The sequence below is a fragment of the Oncorhynchus keta genome, chromosome 27, assembly GCF_023373465.1.
Source record: "Oncorhynchus keta strain PuntledgeMale-10-30-2019 chromosome 27, Oket_V2, whole genome shotgun sequence".
In the NCBI taxonomy this organism is placed as follows: Eukaryota; Metazoa; Chordata; class Actinopteri; order Salmoniformes; family Salmonidae; genus Oncorhynchus; species Oncorhynchus keta.
The window spans coordinates 41,414,230-41,440,066 of NC_068447.1; the positions used below are offsets into that span (position 1 = coordinate 41,414,230).

General features: G+C 39.5%; 2 protein-coding genes across 2 annotated transcripts; both read right to left on the minus strand.

The window, feature by feature from the left end:
• Positions 1-3,396: 3,396 nt before the first annotated feature.
• LOC118360081 (homeobox protein Hox-C10a-like) lies at positions 3,397-9,205 on the minus strand. The gene is made up of 2 exons (XM_035739182.2): positions 7,187-9,205; positions 3,397-5,098 (listed from the first exon to the last, which is right to left on the minus strand). Exons 1-2 carry the CDS (start codon positions 8,019-8,021, stop codon positions 4,821-4,823), a joined length of 1,113 nt encoding a protein of 370 aa, XP_035595075.1. The 5' UTR covers positions 8,022-9,205; the 3' UTR covers positions 3,397-4,820.
• Positions 9,206-17,195: 7,990 nt separating this feature from the next.
• On the minus strand, positions 17,196-20,464 carry LOC118359491 (homeobox protein Hox-C11a-like). Its single transcript, XM_035738003.2, has 2 exons — positions 19,676-20,464; positions 17,196-18,383 (listed from the first exon to the last, which is right to left on the minus strand). The coding sequence occupies exons 1-2, from the start codon at positions 20,364-20,366 to the stop codon at positions 18,151-18,153; spliced, it is 924 nt and encodes a 307-aa protein (XP_035593896.1). The 5' UTR covers positions 20,367-20,464; the 3' UTR covers positions 17,196-18,150.
• Positions 20,465-25,837: the final 5,373 nt, after the last annotated feature.

The following is a 25,837-nucleotide window of genomic DNA, read 5'->3' on the forward strand; positions in this document are numbered from 1 at the left end:
GACTCGCTGTAGGCCTAAGACTGAGTACTGATGTATACATGTTTAGCAAAATAATCAGAAGCCATACGTAGCGGAAGCATGTTTCATTTGAAATCTAATTCGATATACTCCTAAATAATTTGGCAAGTTTTAAACATCTTATGTAAGATTATATGGATAAAGGTCATTGTTGGAAACTATGGTGCAAATGTGTGGAGCTAAAATAATATACAAATCCGGAGAACAGTAAACGTGGAAACTAGATTTTTAAATAAATATATTAAATCATAATATTTACATTCAACATGTCAATTCTAGATAGATGGACGTTTTAGCTTAAAATTGCACTCACCTCGCATAACAATTAACATTATTCCCGAACGAATTATGCAAATATCGCATTACAAACTAGTGATCACTGTATTTAGGTGCACTCCTACATGAAGGAACTTCAAGTAAGTACTTGTTTTGATATATGATGCATATTTGAACAAGGGATATTTTTTCTGTTGTACAGTCCAAACCTAATTTGAATCGTCAAATGAATTAGCCTATGCAGTCCAGGTTAAAATCTTACCCTCAAACCTTTATGTTTAATCACCAAGGTGCCAATTTGAAAACTATTCAGTGAACAATATATTGTTATGCTGCTAAATAACAGAAACGCAAATCCTTTAAAAGAAATCGCTAGTAGGTAGCTATCTAATATGGTTCAGGCAACAGCTAATTTAGGCAAATTAAGGATGAGGTAGGCATATGAGCTCCCCAAAAGCTTCGTAGCACTGTAATCGTTAAGTCCATCATATGGTCCGTCGTTAGTTTAAGAGCTTTTACTGAAACCGTTTATATGACTAAAGGTTTATAAAGCGGTTACAGCGGAGCACTTCAATCATTAATTAACGAGAAAGCCCGACCACTTGTAGAACAGCCAAGTGCTTCGTTGGGCAAATTTCCCTCTCTGTGTCAGATCACATAAAAATAGACAGTGGTGGGTGCATATGGTATGGTCCTGTATTCTGTGGGCTAGAATTACAGTACCATATGAAATACAGCAATTTTCCCACAATGCACCGACATTTTGAGTATTTCCACAGTAAAATGTTTTGTTGTTTGTTTTGTTACAGTTGATAATACAAATGACAGTTTTTGTTACAGTGTAGGCCTAATTGTGTATTATAGTGTGTTAACTCCTCATAACGCTGATGCAATGCGACAATTCAGAAAATGAACAACTGCCAACGGTACAACTTATAGGTTATGCACGGACACACACACGCAAAGACTGGTATACTTGCCACTGTGCTGCACCATTTATGTTTACATACTTTTTTACCCATTTCTTGTGTATTCTTGTGTAGACACATTTTCTATTCATATAGTGTATCTATATATATTCCGGACTCGTTCTGATATTTCTTCATTTTTTCTTTACATTTTTGGGGGGGATTTGTGTGTGTTGTTTTCTATTGTTATATATTACTGCGCTGTTGGAGCTAGAAACTATCATTTTGCTGCACCTGGGATAATATCTGCAAAATATGTGTACTCGACCAATAACATTTGATTTGATTCTTGTGTCATAATATAGGCCCAAATGCTCGCATCCGGTATCAGATACCTCCGGGCACGCCTTTTTTTTAATTTTTAGATATAGCAGTGATCATGCACACATTTTGTTTCACCATGACGCAGCTATCAGCTCTAGACAGGGATGGATGGGACATGGGTGTAGCCTATGCGCGGTCTCGCGACACAGTTTCATGATGAACCAGGCTTATTTATATTAGCCTGCATTATACATATACTTAAACACCCGGATGGTGGTGACAATGAGTTCGCCTTTATGAAGATAATGAAGCCGCCCAGTTACACTGCAGATATACAGATACCGGACTGTGAAGCCTTGCGTTAAAATGACAAATTCATCCAATAGCTTAGCCATTCCTTTCTTTTCTTCTTCCGCGCCCCACCTGTTTTAAGATGGTCAAATGCGTTGTTCAAATGCAATTCTTCACTCTATGACAACATACTATTTGCAATGGCAATTCCTATTAGATAATACGAGAAATTATAACCTGTCTACAAAAGAGGCAAAATTAGCCAAGTAAATGTGAACCTTCATTAAAAATACTTGGTTACGTGTTCGTGCGTAATTGCTGTGCGTAATTGTGCACTAGTACGAATTCGAACAGTCTCAGTGTGAGTGTTTGAGTGTTTCCTCTGGGTGTCAATTCGAGTGCTGTAAATTATTTGTCAGTGGTGCATTCCAGAGCGAGACATCTATTCACTGAACTGAATGAAAATGACTTTGGATTCCAGACTGTCTCTGTTAGTGGCACTGACTGTTGTGAGAAGGGGGTTGATATAACAACAAGGCAAAATGGCGAGTAAATATAAACACATGCTCTCCAATTGAAGAGAGGGGACTTTGACTGTGCCATGTTAAAAAACGTTCTTGACCAAACGTGAAAGAATTGTGTTGTGTATTATAAATACAACAAACAGTTGATTTTCCTTGGCCACATCTTGTCATTTGGGTCATGTGGACCTAGGTTAACCTAGTTTCATGGATCAGATCGTTTTTATTTGTGAACGTTGAGGAAACGGAGACAATCAGAAGTGTCATCTGAAATATAATTTGACGATGGAGTCATTTCCCCTTGATCCGAAGAGGTTGCAAATGCATTATAGGTCAACAAAACTAGAGGGATATTCAAAGGTCCGTTCAGTGAGCCCAATCGCACACGTGCCACAATCAGAGATATACTGGTCTGTGATCAACTTCTATACAGAAGAGGGTTGAATAGCCTACATGACGACAACATACCTTATTTCCACATTTTATATTGACTTTAAGGCCAATAACATTGTACACATTTGGGGGGAAATAAAAAATACATTTAATTAATATTTGGCAATGTTGCTAACTGGCCTACAGCTCGATTCACTGTTCATATGTAAAGGATATGCTCATCATATTATGATGGAAAAAATGAAACCCAAACAAAAGCATCATCAGGGAAACCTAAGAAGAAACGAGTAACGAAATTAAAAGGCAACGAAAGAGGTCTAACGTCTACCCCATGTTGTTTACAGCCCATTCTCTCTATGAGAATCTAAAGTACGTTTTACAGCCCGTCACAAACATGAGAGCCGGGGAGAAAAGTCTCCGTCCCGGCTATTACAGCTCCAGTTCATTTACAATGCCATTTGCGAGGACTTCAGTCAGAGTCTAGGGTGTAATTGAACGGAAAGTGTCGCCCTTGATGAAGACGAACTGACGTAATCAAGGCAGTTTCTTGTTGCGGAGCCAGGAAGCGAATCCCAACAACATGAAACTACCTAAACCACGCTTCAGCTGCGCAAGATGGGGTGTTCCATCGGGAAGGGAGACAAACCAACAGCAAAACACTCAAAGCCAGGTAAGGATTTTATTGTCTGTCAACCATAACATAGCTATTACCAGCATAATGAAACAAAAAGAAATCGTTCATCCGAATGTATTATTATCATTGTCACTGTCATCCTAAATAAGTGTGTACAACATTGAGAACCAACAGCAAATTAGGACATTGAAATAGCTTACTGTTAAACCGCAGAATAATAACAAATGGTGTCTGAAAATGCCCAACTAATAAAGGGAAAACTATTTAGACATAGTAAACATAATCGATATCAACACAGCAATAACAAAACCAATGTCTGGTTCAAAATGCTCAAAATGTTCCCAAAAGAAGAACGTCAAATCAATCGGTTTAATCAGACAACCCATCCCATCTCGCATGCTCGAGAGCGCTGTCAAACAAGCTCCACTGGCAGACCAACCGGCAGACAGGCGTGTCAAAAATCACAGCTGAGTTAATAATACGTACCTATTTGTGTCCTACCTTGAATTTCCCCGGAGACACTCTGTCGTGGTGGTCCTTATTTATTCAAGCTGTCTTTGATGTTTCTGTTGTTGTTGTTTATCATCCATCCTTTTCGTTTCTTGACGAGATAACAAACAGCCCTGTATCGTCAAATAAGTAGGCGGCAGGCTACATAGCAGAGGGAGCCCGTCGAGCGTGTTGGTGACTCCAGTACAAAGCAGACACTCTCCACTCTGTAGACTAGCCTAGCCCTCTCCTCCACACACGTTTAAACGATGCATCTTTACTGCAGCAGCCAGCTAGCACATTATATTTGCAGATCATAAAATCCACCCCGAGCTCATGCTTCTACCACGAGACGATCCTGACATAATACTTTTATGACCTTGACTTACTGTGGTCACCTGGATACTATTTAAACCAATCTCTTCTATTAAAACGGCCATGATCTTCCCACTCTCATCTGCAGCCTCTCTCTCTCTTCCCCTCTGTCTTTTCCTTTCTCAGAGTGCTAACAAGCTATATGTTATATATTTCATTTAAAATCCCCTCCTTTATTCTATTGGACACGGTTTTCCTTTAGGAATCGTCAACGGGTCTTATATGACGCAAGCAACAATGTGCATGCAGACAGTGCGAATAGCCTATCATGGCCTACATAGCAGAAGCAACTAAACTAAAGACAACAAGATGAAGCAACGGAATGAGGAAACATTCCAAAACAAACAATGTCTGTTTTCATTCCGGAAGTTCTAGCAGTTCTATATTGGCAGGGCAACCGGCACCTCTATTCAATTTTCATGTGTTCAAAGGCAAACTCAACTGCTGACCCGAAACCAAGTCCCTCCTTGATAAAGTAATGTACTCTTGGGCATCGTTGAAATATTGTCCTTGTATGAAGGCACACTTTGTGTGTGTATGTGTATGTGTATGTGTATGTGTATGTGTATGTGTATTATAGATCAAATCATTTTAAGTGTAGTTGTGGACTGCCATATGATCCCGTCCACGACATTCCTTATTGAGTTTCTTGAGTTTCATCCTTCGGTTCTGGAACCAGATCTTGACTTGTCTATCGGTCAGATCGATACTCTTACTGATCTCCAGGCGGCGCTCGCGAGACAGGTACATGTTATACAAAAATTCCTTTTCAAGCTCGAGCGTCTGGTGCTTTGTGTACGGGCATCTCTTCTTCCGTCCACTTGTTGCTTTTAACCAGTTTCCTGGAGCATTTTCCAGTGTAAAATCATCTGTAGACATAAAACATGGAAAAGGTGAGCATACTGAAGGACTACTTCCGTGTTCAAGACAGTCTATACCAGGCCTTTTGCGTTCCAATTGGTCTGCGTCCGGTCGGCACTGCCGCACCGCAATGTCTGGACTGTCTTTGACAATCTTTATTTCGAATGCACATTCAAGTTCTTGATCTTGAATCAAATGTCCACGCGCTCTATCAAATAAATGGGTTCAAAAATCCTCTATATATGTCGACTTTCTTCGAACGCTTTGAACGAAGATGCAACAACAACAAAAATACTTGATGAATGATGAAACATAATCTATAGGCCTAATCGTTTGGCAGCAATACTACATCCGACCCACTTGTATTACTGTCCTATAGCCCTGGTTTGAGGTTTGAGGCTACCCTACATGGAAACTGGAGAGAGATTGGAAATAGCTGCATAGCCAGTACTTGATTACGTATATTCAAGGGTACACGGATAACATACATGGTTACTTCCCAGCTTCGATTTTCTTAGGAGTAAATATTTCCAACATTTTGAAACGATTGATGAATTCAACGTTGAGCAGAATATAATAGTGTCATCTCTCGATTATCGGTGGTTTTATTTTCTTCCCAAAGGCTGGCCAAAATATGAAATGTTAGGCGGCTACATTGTAGCGGTTGAAAGTAGTATTTTGTGTGGCAATTACAAATATAGCTCTACCCCAAAATATGTAGCCGACTGACTAATGGTTTTATAAGACAAACGAGAGATAGTTTAACATTTTGCAGCAACATTTATTTCATGCACGTTGGCCCAAATAGAAATTCATTTTTGGCAAACTTGAACTCTACTAAACTGAATTACATAGCGTTAGCTAGTACAAATACACAACGTAACCAAGCAATGTATTATTAATAATAATAACAAGAATAATATTCATAACAATATCACGTGGACGATTCGTTAATAGTGTATTCAACCTCTACCTTTCCTTTGAATCATTTTGGATACACACAACATTGTCCGGGGGAAAAACTGTCTGTTATCCACCCGTTATCCTCTATAACAAGAACAATAAAAAGGGAATATATTAACCTAGCATGACGTTTACGCTAGCTAAACCCCATTGTTATTATAAGAAAATGTATTTTATATGCAAGGTGATTTTCATATAAATAAAACGAGATATAATAGTTTAAAATTCAAGAAATACAATTTCGTGGACGCTATTTCATACTGCGTCTATCGTAGACTGTTTTACCAAAAAACAGTCATTATCGAAATTAAGACGTGATGAATAGCCTAAGCTGTATTCTGCTTTATATAACGTAGGATATAGTCTAACGTATATAATTACACCATTATGGTGAGTCAAATTAAGTTGTTGCAAATAGGCCTTCTTTATACATTTGAAATGTCCCATGTAGTGTCTGTGTGTGTGTATTTGTCTGGTCAATCTGTTTGATCTGCACGCGCGTTATGCGTTATGAGTGTGTGTGAACGTGTTTATTTCAATGATAACGGCCCATCTCACATTCTCACATTAATAGAAAGGTGATAAATGCCGTCGCTACGGTAACCCCTGCTAGGCTAGACCATTAAATGCTTGTTCAGAATGTCTCCAAATGTTCTGGATAGAACCAAAAATGATTATATTGCTTGCTTCATATATGGCACCCCTTAAGGTTCTGTACAGAACCCTTTTGAAGGGTGCTTTGATCAGAACCCCAGGGGTTATTCTTCGTTGAATCAAAATTGGTTCCATATAGAATCATTGGGTTCGATATAGGGTTCTATATGGAACCAATTACGATTCTATATAGAACATTAAGGGGTGCCATATATGAAACAAGCATAAAACGTGTTTTTTATCCAGAACCTTTTTTTTCTAAGAGTGTACAGTAGATGTAGCATACACAATTGCAGAATATCAAAACGCCCACTGAAGCTTAGCTCATGCATGCAGAGGAGACCATTTTTAGTACACCATTTTAAAAATTGCCACATTGTATCTCACAACTGTTTTATGGTACGTTTTTAAGTATGTGTGTGTGTGTGTGTGAGAGAGAGAGAGACCAGAGAGAAGGGGGGGGGGGCTTTTTGGGTTACCTTTCAATTCGCTGTCGGAGTTATCAGAACAACTGTCAGTCTTTGCGCTTTCCTCTTTCATGCTCTTTCCCTGTTTTGCCTTTTCGTTGCGCATTTCCTCGCTGACTGTCTCCTGGGTAGATTTGCTCATTTTAACCGTTGATTCTCTGGGTGATTCAACAGATGTCGTCACCTGGTCCAAAGAAGCAAAGCCTGTCCCGACCTGCTCTTTTCGCTGTCCCCTGCTCCCTCTGGGGTATACCTGTTTCTCTCCTCCATAACATTCGGACGTCGCCGAGACAGCGGTTTGGTCGGTCTGGCTGCTACTATTGTTCCCAAGCCGGATGTAAGTAGCCGACTCTGTAGAATCCTTATTAGCCCTGCTGCTACTGTCACCCTGATACAGACAACAGAACGCCTCCTCTTTGACGTTGTCGGTTGGAAACGAACACGGTTGTAAACTGGACTGGGCAACAGGTTGCTCGTCCCTGTTAGTTTTGGAAGCCGAGGTCCATGTGCCCAGTTGGGATGACAGGTAAGGCGCATCTTGGTAGGAGCCGAGAGGGTGGCTGCTCAGAGGAACCTCGTCTTTTTTCGATCCAACTACTCCAAAATGTCTCATCATTGAGCATCCATACTCAGATGCAGCCGGGTGGATGTACATTCCATGGTTGCTGTTGGAGTAGCATTCGCCTCTATAGGAAGATGATCCTCCCATCAAAGAATCCATAAGGAAATGACCCGCAGCCATGTTATCCTGGCATGACATTATTTGTATTGTTGTTGTTTTCCCCCCGTTTCTGTTCCTGTAGTAAAGGTTTTCTGGAGGAGAATAAGGACAGTTGGAAGCTGACATATTTTGGGGGCCAAAAATATCAGCAACATAATTATGGATTCTTGGAGCTCCATGTCATGTGATTTTCAGACCAATAGCAGTGTGGAAGTGGCCTTGAGGCGCCAGGCTGGGATGACGTCAGCGTGGTCAAGTTGGTAAGCAAAGGGGCTTTAAGACGGTGCAAGGGCGCTCTCTAGCGGAGAGCTTTGTGTAAAGACAGCCATGGGAGGAGTGAACAAACGGGTAGATAAATATTTTACAATCACTTACTTGGGTATAACCGAAATGAAATCTATTTAAAAAAAATATTGTTAAGACAGGCTAACATTAAAACAATGTTAGCAAATAGTTCGATAAATATGATTATTTCTTGGAACTCACTCGATGCCACTTGGAAAGCCACTTCTAGGTATTCGTCAACAGATTCGGGAATAAACCAATGGTCGCATAGAATATATCAGCACCACTCTCGGTTAGGCCTACGTTTGTTTGGCAAACTGATTTTCATAAGAGGTCAAACTTTAGACTATTTGCCATAGACCAACCGACAGGCCTCTGTCAAATCACTGTAGCTGCTGTGGCACCAGCAGTTGCATAAGGACATTTGCTTGCCTACAATCTATTTAAAAGGTTAACCAGTTTTAATATGCCAAAGTGTGTTTTACTTCAATTATTTGTTTTTCTAGAGCGTTTAACGCATTTGATTAATATTCCAGTAACACAGTTTATTTTATATGTTTTACTGTATAAAGGCCTATCAGTGTTTTGTTTTTAAGTTCCACCAGTGTTGATGTGAACAGATCGTTTCAGGATATATATATATATATTAGACCTAGTTACATAAAACAATCACCAAAAGTTAGAAGATTCAATTGAATAGGGTTTCTAAGATGCGTCTACAATTTATCCTGGGCCTATACAGAATGGTTGGTGGAAAACATACCTTTCCCCTTACGTTCAAAATTATAAGAAGAATTAGGCTATTATATTTCGGGTCCTTTTTTCCCATTCTAACTGGTGCGCAATTCGTGCGTAATAAATAGGCAATTGCATTCATATCAATGCAGGCGTGACTTCAACTTGAGGGAGAAAAATATACACGGTCCTACGCCTCGTGTAAATTGTTATTGCAGATACAATTATTCCCAATTTTCTTTAAAATATTGAGTGTAATTCAAGGTAGATAATTCCATGTCATTAACAAATTAAGCAGACATTTCTGTGTGTGTTTTTACATTTCTTACTAATTGAAGCATTGACTAAGACATTTTTAAAACCCTTGCAAAATATATATCATGTCAATAACGTTCTGGCGTGTAAATCGTTACATAATGACAATCCTGTTTTCCAGCGAGGACAGTAGTTCACATTTTCTGAGATTGACAGTCCAAAAAAAAAAAACATTTCTTTTTTCAATTAATATTTTTTGCATGCCTATTTGCATCTTATTTTAAGGTTGAAAATCACAGCAACCCTACCAATTTAAGGAATGGGGCTGAAGAAAAGTAACAACTTTACCCTCTACTCCCCCAAGCCCTACCAGGTATACATGATCAAGTGCATTCTTTGTAAAAACAACAAAACATAATGTCTCCAAGAACCTGCCCATTCATGATGGTGAATGCCAGGGACTAGAGACGATTGTCCCCGAGACTCAGAACAAAGGGTGTCGGGTCGCTTGTTCTTTTGGTCGCCTGGTGGAGATGTTCAGGCATATTGGTTCCAACCGGGAGATTTTAGAGAATATGACTATAAAATGTGGAACAATAAGACACACATGACACTTTGCACAAGCCAACACGGACACACACACACAAACACACACAGATTGTCCTATCCTATTATTCAGAACATGCTACACTCATATACAGTCTATTGCTGTGCGCAGGAGGTTCATCTACATTGAGTTCAGTCCAGAAACTTTGTGCGTGGTTTACAGTATTACATATTAAATAGTATTCAATATTCCACAATCCACATACTTGCAATATGAGTTTCGGGCCTCATCAGTGCTTGTGTGGGCAGTCTTCTGTCTAACTTTTTACACTGGTGTTGGGGGAAACCCTTTTAGGACCATGTATTCTGTAGTATATGGGGTACAAAGACATGAGGTTTTAGGGGACAGTCAAAATGGTTAAAGGTGGAGGAACATTTCATTTCAATATGTAGCTAGCTACCTGCACTGGGTACACTGATGGTGGGAGGAGCACTCTCAGGGCCTTTAGTAACCTATCGGTTGGACAAAGACATACCAACGTTTAAGTGGAGAGTCAAAATGGATAAACTTCGAAAATGGACTAAACTTTGATGAACAATTAAGACACTCTTTTCATTTCAATATGTAGCTAGCTAGGTATAGCTACCTAAAATAACTGTGTGCATCCACACTGAGACCAGCAAGCTAACTCGTAGAAAGACTTAGGCTAACAGCCATACAGGAGCCTAACTGAACCACCATAAAAGCACAAGTTATAAGCTTGCCAACTAGCTACCAACCATGTTAAATTAAATCAGAAACAGAGAATAGGCCTAGCTAAGTAAAATATATAGCTAGCTGTTCTAGCTAGCCAAACAGAGTGAGAATCCTAGTTTAAGCTAGCTAACTACCTGACGTGGAACAATGCACCACACAGTAGGCTTACAGAAGACAAGCGTTCTACAGGCACTGACATAGCTAGCCGAACTTAAACAAAAACCTTACATTTGCTACCACACAGAGTACAGGACAATAGCTTGTCAGCAGGCTCGGGCTAGCATGCATGGGGTTGTTTGCTAGCTAACATGATCTACAAATGTCAATGACTGAGATAATACAGAATGTAATTATGATAGCTAGGTCTATTTAACCTGAATGGATAATTACAAACGTTAGCTTTGTACTAACATTTTTTTCGGTCAGCCACAACGGCATGCCCCTTTTGTCCATAAGAAAAGGAATTCCCCTCAGTGCCGGATGCAACAGTAGACTTGTTACAGATGCAACAGTCCTCATTCACAAGCTTGCCGGATCACTTTATCTTCTGGTTTTGGTGGGAGAATTTAACCCACTCACTGGAACATATCTCAAAAACCCAACCTCAATAACCCAGTATCAACAACCCAATGTTGGTCCTATTAAAGAAAACAACCCAGCTAAGTGACCAAATGCCTTCAACCCAGCAAATGGGTCATCCAAACAACCCAGCATTTTTAGAGTGTGATATGTCCTTTAAGTGTAAGAGCTGTTTGAAAATACAGCTGGAGATTTCTGCCTGTTTTGGTGCAATGAAGTTTCGGCCTGCCTGGTGACATCACCAGGCGATAATTAGTAAATAAACCAATCAGAAAGAAAGTTTACGAACCTCTTTGCCAATAGCTAGTTTTCAGTTTTCCCCTCCCAACTCATACCACTCCTAGGCAGTTGTAGCAAAATTCTTGCTTGAGAAATTGCTCCTTGATAGAAGCTATTTTTTGTTTATTTTTGACCATTTTAATTGAAAACAATCACAGGTACTTACGCATTCTGTTCCTTGAGTCGAATTCAAACAATATCAGAGCAATTTGAGTTGCATACACTCTTAGAAAAAAAGGTCCTGGATAGAAACAAAATGGGTTACTTTCTTTGCTTTATATATGGCACCCATTAAGGTTCTATATATAACCATTTTGTAGGGTTCTTTGACCAGAACCCCAGAGGTTCTTCTTCACTGAACCAAAATCGGGTTCTATATGGAACCAATGTTGGTTCTACACTGAGTGTACAAAACATTAAGAACACCTCCTCTTTCCATGACATGATCCCTTATTGGTGTCACTTGTTAAATCCACTTCAATAAGTGTAGATGAAGGGGGGGGGGCAGGTTAAAGAAGGATATTTAAGCCTTGAGACAATTGAAACATGGATCGTGTTTGTGTGCCATTCAGAGGGTAAATTGGCTGAATATTCTCAATTTTAGGAAGAACATTTTTGGTTCTATCTCGATTTTTTTTAAATAGTGTAAGCAAAAGGGTATATTGACAATTAGACGGAGACCCTTTGATTCGTTTCTGAGCAAATAACTAAAAGTCTAGCTAATAGCCTAAGAGCAATTAATTGAAATGATTAATGTTGATGCGTATTGAATGGTGTGAGGTCAAGGCCATTTTCACTTACAATATTGAATCTTTGCTAAATGCTGTAGCTTATTTCAAGTAGGTACATTAGGCTACATTGGCTGTGGAGAATGCAGTGGTTTCTCTTCCAACCACTAAAAGCAAGGGTAATGGAATGACTGTTTTGATTGGTTTCCTCGCCTGTCCATCATTTCACCCTCTTGTTAGAAATATAATCCTGTCTTTCATTCTAACGCTAATCAATCAATTCGAGGACACGTTTCGTAAACCTATACCTACCTATTCAATATGTCTCAGAATATGTTAACATTATCTAATAAGCGCTTGCTCAAGTTAGTTTTGTTGTGGGTTGATTTCGTTCTGAACATCACCCACACATACGCAACCTACTACAGAGCAATATTAAATGTGTAGAGTAAGTTCAGTGCGGAGACTTGATAGGTTAATTGTACCAAACATGGATGCAATAAAAGGGATATAATGTTTAGTATTTTACCATTTCTATTATGAAATGTATTCCTGTTTTCAGACTGACAAACATGGAAGTTGTAACCCTCCATTGTAGTTTTATGTTGGCGTTTGCATGGCGTTTGCATGGCGTTTGCATGGCGTTCGCATGGCGTTTGCAACTACCTATACTTAAAAAAATTGCTTTCGCGTTTGATAAATGCATTTATTATATTATGGAACCTGGGGTATGGCATTCAATTATATTTTATAAAATTAAAAAGTATTCTCCAAAGGGTTGTGTTTTGTGATAGAGAGATGAAGTTAAATGCTGCTGTAACGATACCTTTAGAAGACTATTCAAGTTGGCAAATGAAACCAGCATCCTGAATTCGAGATCCTCAGATATGTGTATACTAATACCCATGTCATAACCTTGAGTGAAAATGCAGACTGCGTGTGTGTGCACATTATCTCTCTCTCTCTCTGTGTGTGTGTGTGTGTATGTGTGTGCGTTTGCCCGCTTAGGAATGGTTGGTAGTATCTCAATTTAAATAAGGAGTAATTGTGGAATTGACCTATACTGAAGACACAACCCATTACACCATTCCCGGAGACACAGATACCTTCGTGGTTTCAATAGATAAGTCATAACCCGTTATAACCTAACTCGTGTTCAACATGGGTCATTGCATAGCATAATAATGGGAACTTTAGGCCGACTTCAAGTACAATTTTTTACAATTTGTAAGTCGCTCTGGATAAGAGCGTCTGCAAATTGACTTAAATGTAAATGTAAATAAGCAATGTCTTTGTTCAGTTTACCTCCATTTAAAAGGCGATAAGCCCAATAATAACACGTGATCTGAATAATTATCATGATCTAAATATTGTTTACTACATGTGAATCACTATACCTGTGTACTTGCCCTTGTTTGTAATGGGAGGGCTATGTGTGTTTGGGGGACTGATGTGTGTCGATTGGTATGCCTATTATGTGTATTTGTCAGTGAAATAAACGGTAATAACGATGAATGCCTAGGTGTGAATGTTCTTTAGTGTATTTTGTTCTTTTGAATGTTGTTTTGTGCACATATTGATGTTTTACGCGCGCGTATAGGAAAGGTTTTATTTCCTCATGGGTAAAATAACATATTTCCATTCCTTTTATTGCCTAAATAGCTGTTGATTTGTGTTTAGTGTGAAATAAGCACAGACACATGTGCGCTTTACGTCTTTAAACTTTATTCAGTCTGCTATACAGTTTTTTGCTTCATATCGAATATATTTACCATCATGCGGAGTAGCGAAAACATAGACAAGATACACATTACCCGTATGCCGCCCATCCCCTTGTCATGTTACGTTTACGCAGACGGAGGCAAGCCAAAACTAGTTTGTCTATTTGCAGGCCACCATGAAATAGCTTCCCAATTTGATGTAACGAGGTTGAGCTCCTTGCAAGCAGATGTCCACCCCCTGTGCAAGTGGGAATTTATGGCTGAGGCATGTAGCGTCTTAAAGACAAATATAAATCAGAGAAGTGGTAATCTGAAAGCACACATAGGTATTCAATTGGTGACGACCACACAAAGGACCGCAGGTTAGTTTCTTCGAAGTATATCGACAGCCTTCAGCTTTCATCACATCTAGGGTAAGCCACTTGTACAATGCGCATACATCGGAACTCATTATGGCAATAACTCGTTGGAAAACAAAGCTTAAGTTGCCATTTCTATCCAAATTAGTGCTGGCCTTCTTTCATTTTTGATGTGATCTATTTCTGATTGCATTCACCGTTACATGTGTTTATGCCGGAGGATAAGTGCTCGTGATCAACACTTCACCTAAAAACTCACTGCAGAATTATTCTCAAGAACGAGGCCTATAGTAACAGGCTAATCTCTATTCAAAATGAACTTGGTAGCGCGGGCTTGAGCTTTCAAATTCTGATCCTATAATCAAACACGAATACGTGTATATATCAGCTGTGGAAAACAACAGCATCATACATACAGTAACCATCAAGACAAGGTTCCTGAATAATGTAGATGTAGTACGGTGTGATCAAGGGGTTAAGCACAAACGTCATTTCAAGCAATACACCTTGAATTACAATGACGCGTAATTTAGCCACTTTTTCAATGTGTCCTTCACAATATCCCACCTAAAAACATGCTAGGACAAAATACAGGAATGCTCAAAACATGAACGAAATGAAATTAGGTCTCAGTACTCACCAAACACACAAACCATAACAATAACATCAAGTTAGAACATATACATGGAGTCAAAAATACATAGGCCTACATAATAATTCTTTGAGCGCTGCCGTATAATTAATTCAAATAAGCGTGAGCTACATTTCTTATCACATTGAAAAGGTTCAACAAAGATCTCGCTATGCTTTGTGTTAGTTCATTTTCAACCTTAATGAATCGCCATGCATCGGATATCACGAAATGTTATTCTTCAGGCCGTCCGATTGCATTCGCCTGTGACACCCGCCATTTTCCTTCCCAACAGCCAAGTGCGCAATGGGATCAGTTCGACTGAACCAACCGCCGGCTGCATTGTATCCTCTCTCATCTCTCAGGATAAATCAAGACTACCATATTACAACTATAGCACAACCAAAACAAAATAAAATGTCATTCAATCTCGAACACCATATGAACACTGTAGTGACATATGTATAAAATCATCCATCGAAAGAAGAACATGATGTTTCCATGCATTGTCCTATAATTTTATAAGCCTATTGAAGGAAAGGAAACAAAACATTGCCTTCCTATTGTGCGATCAACACAACCCGGGGTGAATCCTGGCCCCCTGTGGTTGATGGGCAGGAGTTTGAGGAGCCTCGAGCCACAGAGAATGGTGACGATGTGTGGCAGAGATATCCAACAAATGACCTACGTCATCGTCCCAGGGCCAAGGTTGGTGGGTGTGACAAGAAAAGTATTCCAGCCTTGATCTCTGCCTGCGAGCATCTCCCTCCTCCTCCTCCTCCCCTCCTGTCACAACTAACACCCCCCTCTTCCGCCTTCAGCTTTAGTCTAAAGGGATTGTAGTGAGTAGCAGGGAATAAACACACACACACACAAATAGAGAGAGAATCGAATAGAACATTACACAATATAACATAATTCTATAATATAATTCTTAAAGAAGAATTTAACCCAAAGGCATTATCTACATTCATTTCCACAAGAAACTGTGAAAATATAACTACATGTTAAAGCCCATGCCAACATGTTATAAAACGTATCATGCGTGAAAACGTATACATTTTACTGGGATAATAAAGTGTATTTACTGGGCGTACTAAAGCTGGCAAAGTTACCTGCTGTAGTTTAATGGGAGGGGTCAAAGTTGGACTCTCTACACATTCCTTTTTCTTTTCCCACTCACTCCCATTGGTCGATTCCTCGCCTGCACACATTTCCGGGCAAAAGGGGCTCCTTGATTCCACTTTATTGCAGCGGGTTAAAGGTGAAGGCCTTGACATTATTGAAGTTCAAAGACTACTTTTAATTATAAATTGTAGTTAATACACACACGTGCAATATTCAATGCACATATGCTCTGTGTGCACGCGGGCGCACGCACGTAGGCTATCCACACACTCATACACTCACTCGGTAAAATCTGTCCAACAGACACACCCCAGTAATGTCCTCTATATTTATAGATGTGCACACACACCTACCACCTGGCAAATCGAGTCAACAATTAGTAAAGACATAGTTTGGGCAATGTCAATGTATAACCTGACTGACCTAGAGTTCCACGATCTAATTTTTGACGTCCGTTTTTCTCAGAAATATCTGAGGTATGAAGCAGTGGTGAAGGCTGAAATGCTAAAGGATGTGTGTGTGTGTGTGTGTGTGTGTGTGTGTGTGTGTGTGTGTGTGTGTGTGTTGTGCAGTTGGAGGGGGATTGACGTTGTGCACAGCACCGGCTCGAGTTCACGTTGAACGGTCTTGTTGCTAAGTTTTTTGTTTGGATAGCCAATCTTACTTGTTTACTATTTACATCGGAAGTGAACGCCATTCCCTCCGAACAGACGGTGCAATTAAGAGAAAAAAATAGTCATTTAGTGCCTCTGTCTTTATGACACTGTCTGGACTGCAAGAGTGGCGATTCCATTTAGTGGGCACTAAAGGAGGATCCCGTTCCTCTTTCTTTCTCTGTGATTCTGAGGTGTAGGCTAGTTTTTGTGCCTAGTTTTTGTTTTTTCCGTGTACTTCTGTGTGTGCTTGCAAAAGCTCAAATATGCAGTCCTAGAGTTATATCCACTAAGCATGTAAGCCTTGTATAAATGCACCGCTCAACAGCCCCACACACACACTCCCTCAACAATGTTTTCGTCTGAAAATGTGTTTGCGTAAAAGGTAAGGCCTGTTCCTACATTAAAATAGTGTGGCTTAAAACTAAGTTGGCATTGGATGCAATTACTATCCACAAATACCCAACTAATGACCACGACTCGCAACCTCTCCACATGCTTCTAACTTGGTTTTATCAAAACAGTGGCACAAACATTTAGGCTACCCACCCCACTCAAATCCCTTGGAAATAACAATCAGATAGACCGAACAATGGCCCAAAAGAAAATCGAAGGCATAAATGCAGTCGGATTATTTTGCCAATACTTTTTTAATCATTGCCTACCACTCTCAATCAATCGGCTTGAAAACGACATTCACATAGGCATAACCATGGTCAATAATAACATCTATGACAAATAAAATCCACCAGTCTGTTAGTTTTGTCTATACGCCTGTTTATTTCATAGGTATCTTTATATTAATGATACACAGGCACAACGCCATATTTTCCTCCTCTTTCATAAAGAAGCACCAAGCATAAAGCAAATAATTTAAAGGAGTGTTAACATTAAAGCTTTTAAAGTACACAGCTTTGGGCGGTGTAAAGAAAATAGCAGCAGGGAAAAAAAGGGGGGAGCGCAATTAAAAACAAAATCATATTTACAGTCACGAATGCACATAGTTGCATAGTCTGTACAAGGAAAACATCATTACAGATTGTACACGTCACAGTTCTCGGTGGCAAAATGGACACCTGTAAATGTATTATTGTGTGTTGAATATTCTGGTCGAAAACAGAAACATGGTAGGCTACAAATATATCGACCAGAGGAAAGGGAACGTTTAAATGTCCAATATAGGCCTATCATGGCTTCCGAATTGCGTTGTAACATGTAATACTATTCAACAAACAATAATTGTGAAATGCACAATTGAATAAACACAATTAAGATTCGTGGTCAATACACTGAAAACCATATGAACTCGACAGCAGCATATAAATGATTATTCTATATAATCACCTGTATATATGAACTAGAAAGTATCCTGCGAATGAAGGCTACAGGAAAATGGTGCCTTATCACGCATACATACAGCAACCCCGAATGTTAGAAATTGAAATAACCTCATCTTAACATTTAGTTGCTCAACATTGCTGCCGATCTGTCTTTTTGAAGTAACTTGAAATGTGTTTATTACTGGTGATAAGAATTCACTGAGAAAAGTGTGTCATTGACCTTTTGACTATAATCATTATGCTTTTACACTCTGCGTGCTCACAATAGTGGGTTTCCAGAAAAGTACTGCAAACGATCTCTGCTTAATTTCTTTTCTTTCATTCTTCGATTCTGAAACCAGATTTTAACCTGTCGGTCGGTGAGGTTCAGCATCCGGGAAAGCTGCATCCGTTTCTCTTTGTTGATGTAAACGTTAAAGAAGAACTCCCGCTCCAATTCTCGGATCTGAAATTTGGAGTATGGACACCTCTTCTTCCTTGTGCGAGGAGTACCTGGGGCAATCAATCATAAAGGACATGATCAGTGAAAGTTCAATGGGATTGTTTTCCATTTACGCACAGATATTCACATGAAGTTAAATCAGCCGCTCACACATATTCACATCAACACAAAGTATATAGCCTCTCTATGTGAATACACCATTCAGGAATTTCGAGAAGCATCAATTTGATTATACCAATTATGTCAACATCCAACACTGCACGTAACACATCAGACACATCCGCCATAAAGACTGTTACATTATCACAAGCGCTTGAAGAGCAAATCATATAAATGTACAGCCTTGTGTTTTGGTCTCTTACAAATATACAAAACTAGACCTTCGCTATCCATTTCCAGACTCCTTCATGGCTCTGTGAAATGCGTATGTTTATATTCGATGTGAATCTAAAATGTATTTCGGATCTGAGACACAATGCATCACAGTCGTGGTCAAAACGTCATGAAAAAGATAAAGTACAACGACACAAAACATCTCTGCAGTTATTTCCTGATTGGGATACATTTGGCTACACAAAGAGACGCCAGTGGGCCTGTGTGTGTGAGTTTGAGATCGTATGTGTGTGTGTGTGTGTGTGTGTATGTTTGTGTGTGTGTGTGTGTATCAATCACTGCAGATTCAGGCATAAATATCTCAGGGCTAACCGAATGGAAATGTGTGTCACTTGGACAGAATGTGTTTGGTTCAATACTGCTGTGCAATGCTTGAATCCAGATATTGACACAAAATCACACTGGAGTCTCTACGACTGATACACTTGTATCCCTTTCTCTTTCGTTGCAAGGAAACCACCACAACACAATGATATTGCTATCTTCGACATTTGCCCAGATAAATATAGATAGATGGATACTTATGGAGCCTGCCTCTAAGTGTACAAGGCTAATAATCTCACAGCACGTCCTTTAGTGTTATAGTTTGCGTGCAAGCTGCTAAAATAAAATTCACAGGACGCCAAAAGCAATGTTCTGCCCAATTGGTTTTTACTCACGACAGCCCAACACGAAAATCCCTTAAAATGCCCAATGCAAGTTCATGATCAAAGTTAGCATTTGTCACAATAGCGCGCTCTTAAAATTTCACAGACTCCACGATAGAAGCGTCTGTGTATAACATCCTTTTTTTTCAAAGCGCTTTCCCATCGTAAAAAGTCTTCTCATTGGAAGAAAGAGCTTTGTAGGTTATAATAAAATCCTTTGAATGCTTATAAAACTCCACATAAAATCTGACCGACAAAACACCGGGCTAGTCCCTTTCCCCATTTACAGCTTCGGTACCTACTCGAGTGGCTGTTCTTGCTGGCGCTGGGGTCCTTGGTGGCTGAAGAAGAACACGAGCCCGAATTTGTATGTTCCTCCTCATCCTCTGTGTCCTTGTCTTGGTCTGGGACGCCCGGTAGAGCCGCTGGCTGCTGGAACTTTGTTTCCAGCTTTCGAGCCTCGCTCTTTTGTAAACAAGTATCTGCTGACTGATTGTCCGTGCCGCAGTATGCGGTCTCAAAAAAGCGGTCGAAACCTTGAGGGAGGACGCTGTTTTTCCCCACTCCGGGGTAGAACCCTGTGGAGGGATGGTTGGAGCTGGGATGGTGGTTATGGTGGCTGTACACATTCTCGTTCGTTTTCATAAGCATTTCTGTCATGGTGGATTGCGGAAGACAGTCCCTGTGCACCAGATCCTCTCCAGAGTAGCATGATGCATAATTGCTTCTATGGTGCCATTTACTAGAAGGGTCCAATCCATAGGAAACTTCCCGTACCGGCTGCACTTGAGACAGATTTGTGGAATATGGGTAGGTTATCTGCCGCGACGAGGCCTGTGGAAGAAATGAAGAGACGGTAGAAAATTCGGGGACGTAGTAGGTACAGCTGGGGAGGTAGATGTTAGAGGCGCAGCCCGTTCTGTCCCCAAACTCGGATGTCCGGTCTTTGCGCGTCTGGGAGCAGAAGTTTCCCAGATTCACTGAGTTAAACATCTTTCCCCCGTACTCCGTACGATAGATAGATGTTTTGGATTCGAGCTGTTAGAAGGGGGAAATTTAGGAAGGCGAGATGACGCGCAATCCGTCTAAGTCGCCCGGAGACACGTGATCGAAAGTAGATATTGTCATATATCAACGTGGAACACTTGGATGTGTAGGAGTGGTTCACTTAGGCAAGATCTAGGAGGTTCAAACTATTCATTTTCAAAACACCGCAGGAGCAGTAAGAAAACCAGTAACAGATTCCTGTTTGTTTACATATGTTATGGCAATTATAAAGATAATCTTTAGGAGGCTATTTATGTATGGGAGTGGGCTAGGCTAGCACAGGTTTAGTATTTGATATAGCAGACTAAACATGCTTTTGAATTCTACAGGTAAGACTTCACTATTAGGCCTATTATGATTATGATTATTATTATAACTATCACTATAGTATAGCTACTACATTAATACATTAGCATATTTTACAATAGCCTATACTGGAACACAGCAGAATATAGACATTTTACTCTCACACATTGTAATGTATGACTAACCACTACCAGCCTTACTGGCAAAGTGATCCGAGATCACTGCGAGGTTAAGGCAAATCTATGCTTTATAATGAGACCAAGATTTCAAGACCACACTCGAAGCGCTGCTGTTTTCACTCTCATACAGTCTAGCAGGCTTTATGCTATTTGTAGGTAGTCTAAATGTCCATCGTGAATCGATGTTGCCTTGCTTGAGATGTTACCATTTTGAAACCTGGGCATTTTTCATCTAAACCACTGTAATAGCCTATATTTACATTTTGAAACAGCCACCAACAGACTAACATTTCCCTATAATGAAACCCCCCCACAAAAAGTAGCTATTCAAAATAAGCATTTTTGAATACATAGGCTAGTTGGCTTCATTCCCGTGCTTCAGGGACATCTTTCTATTTAAGTTTTTATCTCGGATTTTATTTGATCAAGGCATGGCCTTAACGGAAGCAGACATGTTGTGGCTATAGTTTCAACATCAATGTGAACTAAAGGAGAATGAACAAGGATGCAGAGCATAACGTTTAGGGTGGCCTACTCCATTAGTTTGACTACATCACTCATTTTCCTAATTCAATCCATTTCTCTTGGATCATGATAGGCCCTCGAGTGAATAGCCGGGAAAGTCAAGACCAAGCATCCAGGCTGAACATGGAGGAGAGAAGAAAACCAGCTAAGTTTAACCTTTGACGACGAAAGGCTGTCAAAACAACTCTAATCCACCAACTGCAAACTATAACATATCAAGTCGTCGTAATTTTGAATCGAGAAAGTCTACACGAGTGGCTATATTAAAGCTTAATGCGCCCAAATAGTCTCCAGGAGGCCATTTATTTTGTTTTGAAGTACAAGAGGGGCTATTTCTGCGTAGTCTCTACTGTCTCACTGGGCAACAAATTAATCGATTTGTCATAGAATACCTTCACTGACAGCTGCATAGCAATAAGAAATCCGGCACTATATCTCTGTCTTTAGGACTACAGTGTAGCTTTAGGACTAGTTGCCCGATTAAATACACATTGCTTTACGAAAGAAAAAGAAAACTCTAGGATACCATTATTGATTTGTTTTAATATGCCTGAGTGCTCCGAGGCAAGGTAGGCTAGATTAGTTATCGCCTTCATTCAAGGAATTTAAACGACATTTCAGTTGAAAAATATATCTCACGGCTGAAATCCTCATCACGAAGCTCTAAAGTAGATTAGGCCATGCGATCAACTAGAGGAATGATATTTCAATCCTGTAATACATGTATATATATATATATATATATATACACATTTAAAATACCCTTGTGTGCTCTTTCTCTTATTATCTTATTTCTCTTAACGTTCTCTGTCGTATACAGAATCACGTGAACTACAGTTGCCAATCATCAACACAAAGGTAGGATCATTGTATTGATAAATCTCACTAGACTATCAATAGCTTCCTATGTTCCAAAACATGTTTTTCTTCTGAAGGTTAACCTGTATGCAAATTATAAAATGACATAACACAAACTCTATGGTTCCAATAGTTTAAACGTTTAAAATGATCATGGGATTAAGATTATGGAATTATGTATGTAAATTTGACGGCCCACTTTTTGTCGCCTTAAAGCACATTTTTTTTGTAAATCATCAAAAAAAGATGACTACCATGAGTAGATGTATATATTTTGGAGAGAGGTATATGGCAATGGAATAAGTTTGTTTTTACAGACCCCTTCCAGCAGATACAAAGTTGACGTGCACGATGCCCGCATCCAAGTACAAAGAAAGCAGACAGCTGCCAAGACACAGCACTTGAATTTGACCACTAAAATCCTCTACGCGTCTAACCATAAAACGCCGAATGGCTGTAAGAAAAAGCTAAATCCCTTTGTTCTACAGAACACATTAAAGTAAGATGGAAAAAGGAGTTTAAAATTGGTATACACTCTAATAAGTTCTACCCACGCATGTAACCATGCAGACATAGGCCGACTGTGGTTTTGAATTATGAAAACACAAATGGAGAATTCCACGTCACAGTACAAGGGACGGGTAAAATAAGTTAACATTATTTTTACAAAATAGCTGATGCGGGAAAAAATGTTAGCTACCAGAAATTAGTCTGGCTATACTGCGAAGTGTGTCGTCGTCTCCTACGGGTTTGGGCTTAGTGCCTTACTTTGTAATAGAAAATGGTGAACGTTTTTGCTCAAGGGGCTTCGCATTCCAGAAAGTAAAACATTCCGAAATGTAATAATAATCTCTTCGTATTCACTGGTTGCAGAAACGGTACTACTGTTGTAGGCCTACTGTTGAGTTATTTCGAGAATGGGTTTTAAATGGCACTGATTCTCCAAAGGCAATCATATTTACTGTAAACGAAGCCTTTAACACACAACAAAGTATTTGTTCCTTTGTGGAATGCATGATCATCTGCAGCAAGACAACAACAACCAGCGTAGGTTACATAATAGACTCGGCTAATTATCCATAACCTTGTCAGATGTTCTAAGGATTATGAGAATTGTACCAGTTAGGCCTGTACTGGAGGGCCCAATCGCAGGATCTGGTATACACCAGTGGTGTGCAATCACAAAAGGAGATGCCAAAACGTTGCCTGGGGTATTACATAAAGGACATGCCCACCACACTTCCGTTTTCAAATCTGGACACAAGCTTGCAAGGAGCAATAAAGTCGTGCGTAACCCTCCTTCAAAGGCCTCAAACTATCCTAGACATGTCTTACGGCGGTATAAGGCCATCATTCAGGGGATAAGGTTTACCATGTGTTTATTCTTCTTGGATTTAAGTTCAAGTCACAGTTAGCCTATAAAATACCACCCGCAGTAGGACCCTGGAGTCGGATGGCTGATGCGCCATTTCTCTAAATAAGAAGGGGTTCCTTCACAAATGTTTTGACTAACCAAAGCCCCTGCCGAGTATGCCTACCATGCAGCGAGTACAATTACAACATGTTAAAAAGTACTGCTTAGAGCTTTTAACGTAATAGCCACACAGGCCTTTTCGAGTCCTGCGAGTTTCCTGGAAGAAAGAGGTGTTGTAAATATGTGCCATTCTCTGCTTAAACATCACTGTCAGGAGAGCACATGCTTTACGACTGTGTTTGAGGAATCTAAGCAATGTATTGCTACCTCGCACAGTAATTACAATGCATTGTCTAAAGCCAAGTGCAGCCTGTTGCTTAGAAGAACGAGAACTATCTTGATAAAAAAAAATTAAGTTGCTGTATTCGTAAGTCGTATTTGTTTAGCCTAAATCGATAGCATGACTATTGTTTGATTGGGCTTGAAGCCTATAGCAGTATGGGCTATTCCAATTGAGTCATTCTTGAATTGAGGTGGTAAATGTTGTACCTTGACTTTGGCACCATGTAAAACCCCTTTAAAAGCACAAAAACTTGACAAATAATATATGTTCCGTTTTATTAAACTGTTATTTAATAACAAGTCATTTCTACTGCAAAGCGTGTATTTGTATGCATTGTAGAAACTACTGCGGGCTAGTAAATGAGCCTGTCCCGCTGGGGATGTGTAGAGGTGTAGTGACATGTTTTAGAGATTTAGAGATATCTATATATTATTTTGAATGCTAGACATTGAACAAAAGTATTTAATATATTATATAGATCAATAAAAGAAGGCTATTAAAATATATATATTTTTTACTAGTAGACCTATAATGTGTTACTCAGTTTGATGTCAGTGTGTTACTTACTGCCTTGAACATCGTTGTTTACAAATATATACACGGACCTTGAGCATTCTCTCCAGTGGCAAACTGTTATCGGGGGAGTGGCCTACTAAATATAATTATTACCTAATCACGCCCTTTTAGTATGTTATACATTTGGCGATTCCATTGATCATTTGGTGTCTTAATCCAAAGTGTCACTTGGCGTTAGTCATTTTAAATTAAAGGAAATCACTTTGCGAGCAAAATTTATGAAATTATTTTTAAAGGGTTGAGTAACTTAGATTTTAACATTTGTGACCTCCATTTCAGAAAATCCAAATGTACATAAAATGTCTCGCCGGTGGTACCATCATTGGTGTTACTACTCTTAGGGCACAATGTTATCATAATGGTACAAATAGTTTCAAATGTAGTTACGCTACACATTTCAATAAATAAAAATCTAGACAAATAAAGTAGATTTATTTCTAAAATACAGGCCCAAATGCCACAGCAATTCAAAAACAACCCTATTCCTTTGCTATTCGGGGACAGACTATTCGGGGACAGACTTCATTATTCATATTTGTGCTCCTGTTTTATTTCAAACGGAAGAAGAAAAAAAACAGACGCACCGTCTCCAGACGCAGACATTGTCTTGTCGCTAAGCACCAAAACGGAAGGAAGGCAACGTTTTCCTGTTGAGAAGCGCGCGCGGCCTCCCTGGCCCGTCTCAAATTAAAGCGGTCTGAAGCCAGGGCTAAATGTTCGAAGCGTGTGTAATCATGTTACTGTCCCCTCATGGCCTAGATACATTTAATTGGATGTAAGTCGGGCTGTTAAACGTGGTTGTATAAGCTGCTAACAGTTTCAAGCGCAACAAGAAAGGCCCTTGTTTTTACTGAGGTCTCAGTGAACGTACCTAGCGTGAAAGCATCTGCACTGAGAACCAGTATAGGTTACAAGATCAGATGATATAAACGCTGTTAAACGGACTCCCCAGAGTCTATTTCTGGAATTTAGGAGCTCAAAGATTGATAAACAATAGGCCGTTGATTAGTCCTCTCATCACAAAGATAGAATATATACATTTAAGTTAAATGATTTCATTTGCTTGGATATTGAAATAGCTTTGCTTTATTTTTCGTACAAAGTAATATTTTACGCACAATCATTTGGTGGGTTTGACAAAAGTATTTTACATTAGTGCGCTCAATAAAATGTCTTCATCAATTCTGTGAAAGTGTCAAATTATTTCACACATATT

Excerpts from the sequence above, each read along its gene's own strand:
- LOC118359491 (XM_035738003.2), bottom strand. The coding sequence starts at position 20,366 with ATGTTTAACTCAGTGAATCTGGGAAACTTCTGCTCCCAGACGCGCAAA. Across the intron at positions 18,384-19,675 it reads CAGCAAGAACAGCCACTCGA|GTACTCCTCGCACAAGGAAG; the intron begins GTAGGTACCGAA and ends TGATTGCCCCAG.
- LOC118360081 (XM_035739182.2), bottom strand. The coding sequence starts at position 8,021 with ATGTCAGCTTCCAACTGTCCTTATTCTCCTCCAGAAAACCTTTACTAC. Across the intron at positions 5,099-7,186 it reads CTCCGACAGCGAATTGAAAG|ATGATTTTACACTGGAAAAT; the intron begins GTAACCCAAAAA and ends TTATGTCTACAG.